Raw genomic sequence first — 13,880 nt, 5'->3', positions numbered from 1 at the left:
TCAACCAATACAGTCTCAGCCACAGCCTTTCAAGCCTGCCTCTGTAACACAAATGCCGCCATCAACTATGCATGCATGAGTGTGTGGCTGTCTCCCAACACAGCTTTATTTATGGCCTCTGAAATTTGAGTTCATGGCATTTTCATGTATCATGACATATCTTCCTTTGGATTTTTTCCAAACTATATAATTAAAAATAGAAAAACCAGGGCCAAAGAGATGGCTCGGTGATTAAGAGTGAGACCTGAATTCAATTCCTACCACTCATGTCAAGCAGCTCATGACCACTGTGTAACCCCAGCTCCAGGGGCATCAACCTTCTGATTTTCACATGTAATTAATAATATGTGTATATATACATGTATATACTGTCCATACACACATACACACTTGATTCACACATTATATGAAAACAGACTGCTTAGGTCAGCAAATACAGCCCAGCCTGATTACGTTAGACTCTCTAGAGAGTTAAGCCAGGCATCAGTAGCGACTAAAACTTTCCAGGTGAGCCCAGTGGCCCACCATGAGTTGAAAATTAACTCTAAAGCTTCTCCATGTTAAAGTGCATGTCTGTTACCTGGGTATGTGTCAAAATGACCCCTGGTTAGGGGTCAAGGGGCAGGAGGGGTAACCTGAGTTTCTGTATTTCGGTGTTGGCAAAGGAGATGGATGGCTCAGGGGCCTCACTACCAGTAGTGAGCATCTTGGGCAACTCCATTAGTAACTAATCTCCCCCTGTCTCCCACCCTCCCCTTGGCTGACAATCCTGCTTAATATGTCTTTATATAGTTCTTCTACAACAGAACCACGGGTCACGGAGGAGACCTCAATTCCAGCCTCACCGTAGTCACTTATTTCTGTGTGACCCTAGGCAAGCTTCTGGAATCTGAGCCTCAGTTTCTCAGTGTACAATGGACACACCCACTTGCACAAAAGCTCAAGGAGGAAATGGTGTGATGCCTATGTATACAGGGAAAACACCCAGACATGGCCGGCTCTCATAAATGATAGCTATCGTTATTTGGTATTGTGTGTTATTTGGAAGAGGGTTTGTTTGTTGATGTTGTTTGTTATATGGCAAGGGGTCCCCTTGGGTCCCTGTCTCTGTTGGAGTCTTGTTCAATCTTGATTTTCAGAGAACTTGGGTATTTCCAACTAGATACTCATCCTGGTGTCTGCCGTAGACTCAGGCTGGCTTCTGGTCACACGGTGGATGCGAAGCAGTTTCTCATCTTCCCTAGGACTGCTCAGTGACACCTATAAGGTGTATCCAGCGTCACGGGCATTCAGTACAGTGAGAAGCTGCTATTGGGATACATGGACTGATGTTGGGATTAGAGCTCAGGACCATACATCAGGAGGTCAGGGGCAGCAGATAATTAACGTTTCCTGTGCCTGGCAGCATATTTTTCTCCTTTAATGAAAGTAGGTGTGAGTTCCTCACTAATATGTACTGCTTGTCTATAACTGGGCCACAGACGCTGCCCAGTTAGAGGGAGGTTGGATGCTTTCCCGATGGAAGGCGCATCTGAGAGGCTTCCTGCCCTTTGTTCTGAGAAAGGGAGCTGACTCCAACTTCAGGCAGAGTGTGCACAAAAGAGGGAGGGTGGACTCTAGCCTGCAGGTGAGCACAGGAAGCCTCAAAATTCCTGAAAAGCCACTGCACTCCCCTTTAGTACCTCCATACGTTTACCCTGTGCTCTGACTCAGCAGCCTCAACAGTAGCACAGTGGGTAGCTCTGGTCACCTCAGACTAGCTTCAGCCTCATCAGGGAAAACTTAATCCTTCGAGAACTCTGGGGGCATCAAGAGCTAAGTTTCTAGGGCAGCATACTCCAGATGTTGGAGACACATCTTGGAGGTGGGCTTGGGAACTTAATTGCTTTTCCAAGAGGAAACTATGTAATGTGGGGTGCTGTGAGATTTGCTGCTTACAGATAGCCCTTCCCCTCACTTAAGACCACACTGAGCTAGACGTGCCTAGAAGCAAGGTGTAACGCTCGAAACATAGTTCATCGGAACGGAGGTTCTGTCACCACCTGGCAGCCTGTCCTCAAATAAGTTCCTTCACTTCATCAGCTTTGTAGGGGTCCTACTGTATACATAGGGTTGTCACAAGGCTTTAAGGTGATAACATAGACTCCGGGTCGTCTTATGACTGAGCAGGGAAAATTCACTGCCCTTGCAGAGCTCCTGAGCTCCCCAAGGAAGGGCTGCGGGTCTCATTGGGTTCTTGATAAGGGCGTGGCTTTGACGTTTCTATGAACTTTGGTCATCATTTGAGACAACCAGAACCATGCAACTGAAGCACTGGCGAAAGCTGGGGTTCTCCTATCTCCTTCCTAGAGTACATCAGAGTCATCTGAGGAGCTCATTAAAAACGGGCATGGTAGCTCCACACACACCTGTAGGATCGAGATTGTTGTTATGTGGATGTAGAGCATTGCAACACCTGTCCCAAGACACTGGATGCACAACCGGGAGTTGCCTGTCACTCAGCCAGACAGAACAGGAGAGTATTCTGAAGGACTGACAATGTTCTAGTGGTTCTCTACTCAGCTAGAAAAGGAGAGGCAGCTAAAGTTGGGGAGCCCTGAACCCCAGCGGTAACATTTGGACAAAGCATTAAACTAATTGAGGGTTCTGATCTTTCGTTACTTGGAGACTGTGTGTTGCTTCCAGTCTTGAGGCCCCAAACTCTGCCGCTCGTGTACAGAGAGAGGTTTGTCATTGTGGTACTTTATTGTTAAGCTCATCATCTGTCTCCCTCCCTCTCTCTTTTTCTCTCCCTCACTCTATCCCTGTTTCAGGAACTCTGCGCTGTTAGAAGCCTTCCACCTTTATTAGGGACCATTAGGGCTTTACAACATTGGCAGATTGGGTGGGGCCCGTCACAATAAACAGATTTATACTGGGTATAAACAAGACACCTATAACTGCCAGAGGTTAACACTTCCGGGGCTTTTGAGTGGCAGTCTGTATGCCCTTGCCTTGGAACCTTGTCTGTGGCAGAATGCCTCTTCTTGCTCAGCACCTGTTGGACTATGGTGGCCCTGAAGCCTGATTGAGTACTTGGGCAGCAAGGACAGAAACTCTCCAAACAACGCCTGCAGTTTGCAGAGTGCTTGAGAAGCAAGTGCTTTGTTGATCTCTAGGTATTTTAAGGTGGGAGCAGAGATGTGCGGTCTATCTTCTTTGTTATCTAGAATTCTACTCCACAGCTTGCATCCCTTCCGGTCAAAGAAAAACAAAACAAGAATGGTCTGCCTTGTTTCCATAGTGAAGCAGAGCCTTCAGACGCGTGGCTCACTGCGCATGTATTCAGAATGATAGAACCCTGAGTTGAGCTATATCCAAGTCCCTGCTGGATTCTTCACTGTCTCTCCTGCTAGGCCTGGCACAGCGGTAGCCACTCTCCTTCATTATGGAATGATGTGTCTGGTTATGGAGAGATTCCTGACCAAAAAGCCTAAGGCCTAAATGCTCTGAGGCATTGTAGATTTGTTATTTCACTTTAGAGTTAAGCTAAGCTAACATTAATTTTTCTATGGCATCTGTAAATAGTATTTGAAGCCTAGCTTCTCTCAGCTGGAAACAGTGTCCCATCTCTTATCTCAAGTTTACAGTTCATAAACTAGTGGCAACATTAAATGCTCCCAGAAACTTCTCCAAGAGCACCACTTGGCTTTCTCCCTAATGTCCTCCTAGCTCTGTTTATACTGATTTAGCCCATTCACCTAGTTTAGTTGTATTAGTTAGTACCATGGTCTACCATTTTAGATCCTTTTATGATCTCTTACTAATCAATACTCCTTGGACAAGAAAAGCGTTAGACTGAGTCATTCTGAGTTTCCACTGAGTGACTGAGGTCTAGACTCTCCGTGTGTCTGAGCTGCCAAGAGACAGAAGAGAATCCGCCAGACTCTGAGCATCTCTGATGGTGTTCCCCAAGCGCTCACCCGGTGTTCCTCCTGCCAACGGCTCAGTATCTGGTACCCAGGGCTCCCTGGAGTGAGCATCTACTCATAAGCTCGCTGGGTGATCAGCGGTGATTTGTCGTGATGATGCTGATGATGATAGTGATGATGATGGTGATGATGCTGATGGAACTGTCCCAGTGGTAATGATATAGAGGCTGGGGTCTGACCAGGCCCCATAGAGAGGCAGCTCTAATACTTGTCAGGCCTCAAAAGATCTTGTCCCTGGGCATCCCCTCCCAGTGGGCGTATGGCTTATGAATAGGTCACAGTGGAAGACCCTCTCTTTTCTAAGGCAACTTTATTAGCCCTTCAGTCACAGTACAGATGTCTGTTTATAGATCCTTACTTTGTGTGGACACCCAGCGGCTCAGTCCTCTGATGGCTTTACAGCCTTCCTCACATTGCCCAGCCCACTAGGAGTATCACCATTCTCCTTGTCAGCCAAGCCCCGGAGCCTTTGTTGCAGCCATATTACCCCTGCCTGCAAAGGCAGCCTCTTAGAAAAGACAAGACCCCAGAAGCCAGACTGCATCAGGACACTGTCTGCCCCCACAGGCATTAGACTGACATACCCAGCATTAACCCTTCTTAGGTTCTTACCTTGGTTTCTTTTTCTTAAAAAGCATGGCATGTTGCCACATTGAATGCCCACTAACAGATCCTTTTCCTTATCTCAAAAGTCAACCCAGTGGACTACAAACTGGCTTCTAGCTTGCTAAGTATGAACTTAGACATCTACAGGAGCAGTGAGGCTTCCTTGCCGAGCAATAAGATGATGTGGGGCATGTGCCATCACTCTCAAGCCTCGGTTTAGAAACAGTCAGCTTATATTAATGAAAGCACTTGTCCTAAAGAGCCCTGGATCAGATGTTACGCTTGGGTAGCAAGACTAGAGAATGATACACACACACACACACAACACACACACACACACACCATACACACACCCCATACACACAGCACACACACATATCACACACCCCACACCATACACCATATACCATACACATACCACATACCACACACACACACACACACACACACACATATACACCATACACACACATACACATATACACACCACACACACCACACACAGCACACACACACCACACACACACATACACACACACATTCATACCATACACACACACACACACATACACCCACATACCCCCAAACCATACACACACATACACACACATACCATACACATACATACACACACACACCACACACCATACACAGCACATATACATACCACACACACCACATACACCACATACCACACACACACATACACACATACATATCACACACACCATACACACACACACACACACCACACACACCACACACATACCACACACACACACACACATTGCACATACTATACATACCACACACACCCTTTGTACACCACACACATACACACAACACACACACACACATACACACCACACACACACACACACATACTATTCTGCACAGGATGAGATCTCAGGTGCAGAAAGTAGCCTGCTGCATCCCCCATACCCATCCATGCCCTTGTCTGATGCCTCCCAACATGAAATTGCTCAGACCTGTCAATAATCTCTCTCTCTTTCTCCTCGCCTCTCTCTCTATATCCCACAGTTGCTTCTCATGGAGCCCTCAGTCTAACCATTCTTTCTTATTGATCCATTCTGCAAATCCTTGGGTCCCTGACGTAGTCCATGCTCCATGTAAAAGTTGCTGAGGAGGGAGTGGAAAGATGGTTCTGTAGTTAAGCCCACGGACTGCTCTTCCAGAGGTCCTGACTGCCTCCTTTGGTGTGCACGGAAACAGAGCCCTTATATGCATAAAATAAATAAATCTGTAAAAGGAAGTTGCTGAGGGGACTATAGCCTGCCTCAGGATGTGTATATCCTCAGGATACATATATTCTCATGATAAATGCAGCCAAGAAACACAGGTGAAAACCTACAAAATTGTTTGGGACTATCTGTGGGTCATGATAAAGTGGCTTACCATATCAGGAGTCCACTTGGGGATTGTAGGGGAGAGGAAAGGGAGTCAACTGCAGAATGTCAGACTTGCTAGGTGGCCCTCAGCAAGAGGCATTTTAAATCACCTCAGAACTTCTGCTGTCCAGTGTGTCACATGGGCCTGTGGCCACTTCGAAACCAGTATAGACACTCATCTGGGTGAGGCCTGCCAGGGTTCTTCAATGCCAGGCTCTTTTGGCTATGGCCTTGGGCTCCAGGCTGAAGTGATCTTACAAACCACCTGATGTTTGCTTGCAGAAGCCAGCTCTCTGGCAAGGACACGAGGACAGAGTACTAAGACCAACACTCTGAAAGGAAGGCTGTGGGTGTCTGTCCCGCCCCCCTCCTTGCCTAAAAGTTATGTCTGAAGGCACCATGCGTGCTAGCACCTCTTCATAACTGCTTTCTTTCTCTCTCTCTCTCTCTCTCTCTCTCTCTCTCTCTCTCTCTCTCTCTCTCTCTCTCTCTCTCTCCCTCCTTTCCCTGCTACTCCTGTTTACTTTGATTTCTATGAGAAATCAGTGTGTGGGCCTCCCTAAAGTGTCATTCAGTGCTTTATACCCCTTGAATCAAGAATGTTTGCAGTCCTCCCAGGCCTCTCTGTGTCTCTCCTGCCATGAATGTGGCTTCCACCTGAGGTCTTTAGGATCTAGAACTGAGACCCACCTAGTGTTTAAATTGCTTTCATTTTACATCAGGTTTTTTTTTTCTTCTTAGGCTTTCAGACTTTCAATCTCCTAAACCCCATGCAAACATGGGTCTTTATCCTTAGGGCGAAACGGTATGCAGAATGGCAAAAGTCCCATGCTTCCCACGGAGAAACTGAGGCAGCTGTGCCAATTCATTTGGAAGCCTTGATTTCTCGAGTCCTCGGTTTGAAGCTAGGGAAGGAAATTGTTCACATTCTTTCAATGATAAATGAGTATCTGAGGAATTCACCAGACTGTAGTCTCTCTTGCCTCTGTCCTCAATAAAAGTGGCTGGTGTTTAGGTGAGGGAGATGAGGGGTTATGAGGTCACATGGCTGGCCACCAAGACTAGTTTAATGCTCCCACCCTCCACTTTGGGCGCAGTACAAGGTTGGGACTTCCTTGGAAACAGTTCTGTCTGCCCATGATTAATGGGCACAATGGCTTCAGTTTGGAAGAACTTTCTCCTTTCATGCTCCCTTCTACCCCAGTTCAGATATCTAGTTTTCAGACCCAGTGGGTTTGGGCTGCGCTCTGCATGAGGTTAGGAACACAGAGGAAGAATGTGTGTGACAGAGCCCTGGCCAGTTGAGTAATGTTTACTCTGCCAGTGGCTGGGGCGCTCACTCGAGCTGGCATAGGTCCACTAACTGGAGGAACATTCCTCCATTATCACGAATAGGAGCTGGCTTCAAAATGAAGTGTCAGGGGTGAAGGCATCCCACCAGGTTTGGGGTTCAGCTTACAGATCCCAGTCAAGAGAGCCCCCAGGCTTCAGTACCAAAGGCCATGTGAAGGACAAGCAGAACCCATATTACCCAAGAGTGCCCACTCTCACCTCTCTCCTTATACGAGAGGAATTCCAGACACAATTTCCTGGTTGGCATGGCTCTTCTCCTCACCTAGCATTTTTGTCTCCCAGGGAAGCCACTGCCTCTTTTAACATTATTATATTAATCCAGCTTCTATCACCAGAGGTAGGAAAGCTCAGAAAGTCCTTCAGAAAGTCTCTAAAGTTCCTTAGAAGAAAAAAAGACCAAAGTCTAAAGAGTTGACTGATCCAGAATCATAATGGACTTAAAGGGAAGATGGAGAGAGAGAGAGAGAGAGAGAGAGAGAGAGAGAGAGAGAGAGAGAGATGTGTGTTAAATGTCTAGGGACTTATACTTTTTCTGGTTTCCAGAATTGAAGTCTTTGCTGTTTTTTTGAGTATCTTAGAGAGGTGGGCTACGGTTAGCTCTATGAGCTATAGGTAGAAACCCCTGAAACAGACTTGTAAGATACCGGAGCGGACCTTCTCTGGAGTCCTCCTGTAAGGTAATCAGGGTTGGCTTTGAACACAGGAGGCACTGCTGGTCTCATATAAACCAACACATGCATCTAAACACACACACACACACACACACACACACACACACACACACACACACACACACACACACACGTTACCTACGTTGCATAAGAATAGACACAGGGCTGGTGGGGGAATTGCACCATCGGTGATGCGTTATGAAAGAGCAAGCTTTCCATCAAAACATGAGCAGAGTCTGCAGTTGCTGGGTGGCTCAATGCATAAATGCTGTCCAATAACAACCATGGCAGTTGGGCCTGAAAGGGTCCTGAAGTTTGCCTAAGGATGTAGGTGTCAGGAGGTCACAGGTCATTATTGAGACATGCAGGACAAAGGCTTGTCTGCAGCCAGAAGGAATTATGATTCCTGATGGGCACAGATGTGGCTTATAGCCCTTGAGGGATCGAGGCGGCTGGCTGATATTCAGGGGGCGTGCGTGCATGCACAGGGCTGTTTATTATATTCTGTGTGGTCCTATTCGGCTTTGTGCAAATTTCTGAATTCATCCAGTGCTTCTCAACTGTGAAATCTGTGTGACTTCCCAACGATCCCCTGGTAACAGGCCCGGAGCAATTCACACCTTCAATACAGAACTGACCATACTTTCTCTTTCTGCTCGTTCCTTGATCAAAGCAGCTGTGGTCTTCTTCCTTCAGCCTGTAAATAGGCACAATGCTCTTTTAGCAACAATAACTAAGGCATCTCTTCCTTTGAGAGGAAAAGTAAACACATCAGAGCTCAGGGAGGCTCCTGATGTAAGTCTCTAGAGCCGCAGTTCTCAACCTGTGGGTCATGACCCCTTTGGGGGTCCAATGACTTTTTCACAGGGGTCAAATATCAGATGTCCTTCATATTAGATATTTATATTCTGATTCATAACAATAGCAAAGTTACTGTTATGAAGTAGCAACAAAAATAATTTTATGGTTGTGGGATCTCCACAATGTGAAGAACGGTATTACAGGGTTGCAGCTTTAGGAAGGGTCAGAACCACTGCTCTAGAGCCTTCAGAGCCTCGAGGATGGGACCATTAAGTAACAGAGTAAATGAAGAACTTGTTCCCAGAGGTACTGTAGAGAAAAGAACTGTAGAGGGGACAGAGAACCACATAGGCAAGGCACAGAGTCGATGGCAGAGCCATCTGATCTGAGGTGACCCCATGAACTGTGGTGAGAGGTGGTACATTTTAAATACGGCAGGATGCAGATAGATGTAAGGACCCCATTCTGTCACAGGTATTTGGGATCCCTCAGAAAGCAGCAAGGGGTCATCAGAAGCTTCTGAGCAGAGGATAGAGAGGCCTTGCAAGACGGAGGACCTGAGTTTGATCCCCAATTACCTCCCCTGACCCCGTGCAAAATCTGGGTATGGTGACCAAGTTTTATAAGCCCAGCTCGAGGGAAGCAGAGGCAGGCAGATTCCTGGGGCTTGCTGCCTAGCTACCTTAGCATATTTGATGTGTTCCAGGCTGGTGAGAGACCTTCTCAGAAAAAGAAAAGTTAATTATGGGATGGCACACATACACACAGAAATCCCAGGGTACAGGTTGGTGAAGAGTACCCTAGAGATGGATACTGGCCTAGGAAGTCAAGGCCAGGGTTGCTGTCTCTTGGAACTGTACATTTCTTATGTTCTTTTGATACTTCTAGTTAGTCTTGCTGGGTGGAAACCACTCTGTCTGTTTCATAGGTTGCTGGAAATTCAGTAATCACCCTAGGTCCATGATGCCCAGAGAACAACAGCATCCAGCACCTTGGGAGGTCTCTAGATTGCACTTGGGTTCTTTCTGTGACCCACAGGGTCCATGATAGAAACATGACCTAATAGTGACTTAAGCCAAGTAGCGAGTGGAAGGCTTCTGGTCATGGTCTGCCACAGCTATTTCTCCCAAATGTCTTTGTGACAGTTAATCTGGTATCTTTGGTAAATCAAGGTTAACCCAGAGGCCTTGTCACCTATCTCCATGGCCAGAGCTAGGACAGCAATTGAAGAAATAAAGAACAGTCACTTAATGAAGTTTCCAATGTTTGAATGAATACAGTCTGAGAGCAGGGGAGTGGGTGGGATACTTGGAGCAACTGCTATGTGTCTATTGTACAGTATATGCCCTGAGTACTTGCACATTCGCTAATTCATTGTGTCCTAAGGGGTGGACATTGTTAACAATGAGGAAATCGAAGCCCAAGGGAGGCTAATAATGTCCCTGAGCATACATGGCTATGGCCTGATGGAGCCAGGATTTAAGCCCAGGTCACCTAGCTCCAGAGCCTACACATTCTGCTTTCCTCGTTCATTACCATTTCTCTCTTCTGAAGCACTTCTGCCAGTGCTCTTCTGAATTCATGGAATATATGAAGACCTGGGCTCTATTTTCTCTAATAAGAGCATCTCTTCCTGGTGTGTGGCCTGTGTACAATCTCATCATATCTGTCCATTCCCACTCCTAGAAGATCACTCCAGTGCCTGTAACATCTGAGAGGAGTACCCGTGAGGAAGGATGTAAATGGACCTAGAGCTGGCAAGCCCTCTGCCTGGTTCCCTTCACTCTGCACTGATGACAGTTCCCTTGCCACAGCACACCATCCTCCAGCTTCTAGATAAGGGACATGGGACTCACCCAGTAGATAGATGGCAAAGCTGTGATCAAAACAGGGATCCTCCAGCTCCCAGCCAGACATCATAAAGGGGGAATTTAGAGACCCATCTGTGCTTAATACAAATGCTAGAACACGACAAATGTGTTCTGCCAACTAGTCTCTAACAAGAGGTTCTGAACTCTTACCATACCACCTTGTGAAGGCTTTTGTTTCCCATGGGTATCCTTAGTTAATTATTTTAAAATAAATAATCGTGTAGCCTGTGGTAGGGGAGAAGCCTCTGTGTGACCCATATTTGATCATCAGAGGACTGACTCTTTTCCTTCAGCCAAATTAAATAGGCTAAGTCCAGAGACTGTTTGACTTGAGACCAAATCGATGGTGGGGACAGGCTGGGAGGTGAGCACATACCTGACTCCCAGTGTTATCACCACTCTCTTGGGAGCAGGGTATCTTGGGAAGGTAAATAGCTGGTCAGGGAGTCAAAATACGCAGGTGAAATCAGAGTGAAGTCCAGATGCTTCCAAAGGAAAGAGCAGCAGGACAGCAGCCAGGTCTGCCAAGTAGCTTCCTGGGTAATGCAGCAAGCAGTCTTGCCAGAGCAGGAGCCTCAAGAAATTGCTCTCTACCAGACCATTCCATCTGTGCTAAGGATGACCTTAGGAGTCCTAGAATTTGAGAATCTTCATATCCATGTCTTGAGGTCTATCCTACTACCAGCTCATCCTGCCATGTATCTTTGTCCGCAGTTCAGGGGCATTTAGCATAATGCTAGGAGCTGGAAAGAGGTTGCCTCCAATCCTTAAATAGCCCCAGAGTGGAAGTATTCCCATGGGAGGAGGCAGAGGTGCAGAGCCAAGGCAGGATTTGAACCTGTTTGTTCATAAATCCTAAAGTCTGTCCCCTTCTTGCTAGAAAATTCTTCCTAGTTGGAAATCTGCCTCACCCTTGTGGGTTGGTCTGCCTCTGCCTTCAGAGAGACCCATGCTTTCAGAAGGTTCAACTCTTTCTCCTGCTTTCCATCTGCCCATCCCACCCCTTCGTCCTTCAATAGAAGTTGACTAGATGGTTATCAAATGCCACAACCCTGGCAATACAATAAAGAACAAACCAAAATGGACCCAAGTGTCTTACACTGTGCTGGCTCCCAACCAAAAAGGCAAAACATTATATTTGTATATGATATTCATATATAATCTTATATTCTGCAATTAAAGTAGAGGTCATGCCACCCTCATCCCAGAGAAGATTGCTGATCATTCTTATGAGTGAACATGGAGGAGAAAACAATGTTGTTTTCTTGTCACCCACCACTGAAAACAGGAGACACTGAGTCAGTGTCCAGGGGCCCTGGTGACACTAATTTCCATATTGGGTTCATGTTTTGCAGGAGTGCGCTACAGCCAACCGGGAAACAATGAGGTCACTTCCTCTTCGACAATCAGTCACCATGGTAACAGTGCCATGGTGACCAGCCAGTCAGTTTTACAGCAAGTCTCCCCGGCCAGCCTGGACCCAGGCCACAGTCTCCTCTCACCTGACAGTAAAATGGTGAGTACTCCTGGGCCACTGGAGCTGATAAGATAAGAGGCAAGACAAACACAACTTCTCACAAGGCCTGCCTCAAACAATGAACCATTGTAGCCCCACCAGGGAAAATGGGGGCTGTACAGAGCAGGAACCAAAAGGTAGGCTGGTGACCCAGCCTTTGGCGGGTAGAAGAGGTGTTCAGTTTGAACCCAGCCAATAAATCTGACAGAGCCCTGCTCTTGTTTTATTGATTGAATGCCTCATAAAGGAGCAAGCCGGGTGGGACGCTATTTGTTTTGGGGCTGCCAATGACATTTGTGTTGATAAAATGTTCATTCATCCTTCCCGTCCAAGGCCTCCAAAACCAGATTTTTTTTTTTTTTAACCCAGAAAGCACCTCACTGTGAAACAAGCCCCCAACTCCTTTCCTGACTCCTTTGGTCCTGATGAGGACAGTGTCAGGATGTAGAGGACAGCAGGAAATGGGACTCCTAAGCTGGGAGGGAGGACATTATGGCAGGTGTGGTGGCTGGAGTAAGAAACAGTGACTTCAAAGGTTCAGTTACCAATTCTCAGATCTCAGCTCTGGCACCTCAGAGTGGTACAGTCTTGGGCAAATTATGACTTTGGTTCTCCTTCCTCATCTATAAAATGGGGGTAGCCGCCATCAGGTTGTTGGGGAAGTGTGATAGCATATATGAGAACGCTCAGCACAGTGACTGTTTCATGAATGGTTGTGCTGTCCCTTCAGGTTCGATGGCATTTTTACTGAAGTTTTCTGTGGCTCTAACCAGAGCCCCACAACCAGATGAACCCTTATCCTGATCAGTAAGGCTCATCTGAATGTTCTGAGTTCTGAGTCATACACACACACACCTAACTTTTATTGAATTTGTCCTTTGACAGTTTCATACATGTATTATAGGACATTCTGATTCCTGTTACCCCCAGTCTCTGTGAACCCCTCCTTAAACCCTCCCACCCCCACCTTAGACCTACTCTCCAATTCATGGCTTTGCGCACACAAGGGCACGGGAGAGGGCTTTTGAGACAACAGGTGTATTACAACACTAACCGTGAGGGCAGGAAATGGAAAACTTCATTCTCTGGGTCATGCTCTGTTTCATAGGAGGGAGGAGCTGAGGGTTCCTGACTTCCACGCCGAAGGCGGAGCTGCACACATTCCCGCAAGGTGCCCGATCCCCACCTGTGACCATGGCTGGTGGGGGCTGGAAGGTGGCAGGGAGCATTTGCCATTTTAGACCTTGACGTGTGTGGTGTGTAGGCAACACAGGAGAAGTGAGTCACAGGTGACCAAGTCTCCTGTTCCTTAGAAGAAAAACAACATGTAGGTCTTGAGGGGAGCCCTGGTCTGGACAACTCCAGTTTCAGGAGACCTGAGCTGGCCTCCCTCATGGGAGTCTTTGTAAACAAACCAGATGGGGCAACCAAGTAGGAAGCATTTCTCTGTGCTCTCCCCCAATCCCTGAGAGACCCTTCCTCCCTGACAGCAATGCGTGCACACTGCCTTTATGGTCTCTTTTGTTTTTTTTTCTTTAATGTTTTTTTAACCATTATTTTTATTTTATGTGAATGAATATTCTGCTTACATGTGTGTGTTTTATACACTGTGTGTGTTGGACCCCCTGGGCCTGGAATTACAGAGAGTTGTGAACTGCCAGGCAGGTGTTGGGAATTTAACC

General features: G+C 46.9%; 1 protein-coding gene across 8 annotated transcripts in view; it reads left to right on the top strand.

The window, feature by feature from the left end:
• Positions 1–13,880, top strand: part of Hnf1b (HNF1 homeobox B) — a 53,255-nt gene that overhangs the window by 19,806 nt on the left and 19,569 nt on the right. For all 8 annotated transcript variants that reach the window (XM_032913092.1, XM_032913094.1, XM_032913093.1 and 5 more), the window contains exon 5: positions 12,038–12,198. In XM_032913092.1, the coding sequence (XP_032768983.1) occupies positions 12,038–12,198 (161 nt within the window). The remainder of the gene's footprint in view (positions 1–12,037; positions 12,199–13,880) is intronic.

The sequence above is a fragment of the Rattus rattus genome, chromosome 9 (assembly GCF_011064425.1).
Source record: "Rattus rattus isolate New Zealand chromosome 9, Rrattus_CSIRO_v1, whole genome shotgun sequence".
In the NCBI taxonomy this organism is placed as follows: Eukaryota; Metazoa; Chordata; class Mammalia; order Rodentia; family Muridae; genus Rattus; species Rattus rattus.
This window is presented reverse-complemented; position numbering and strand designations above follow the sequence as displayed.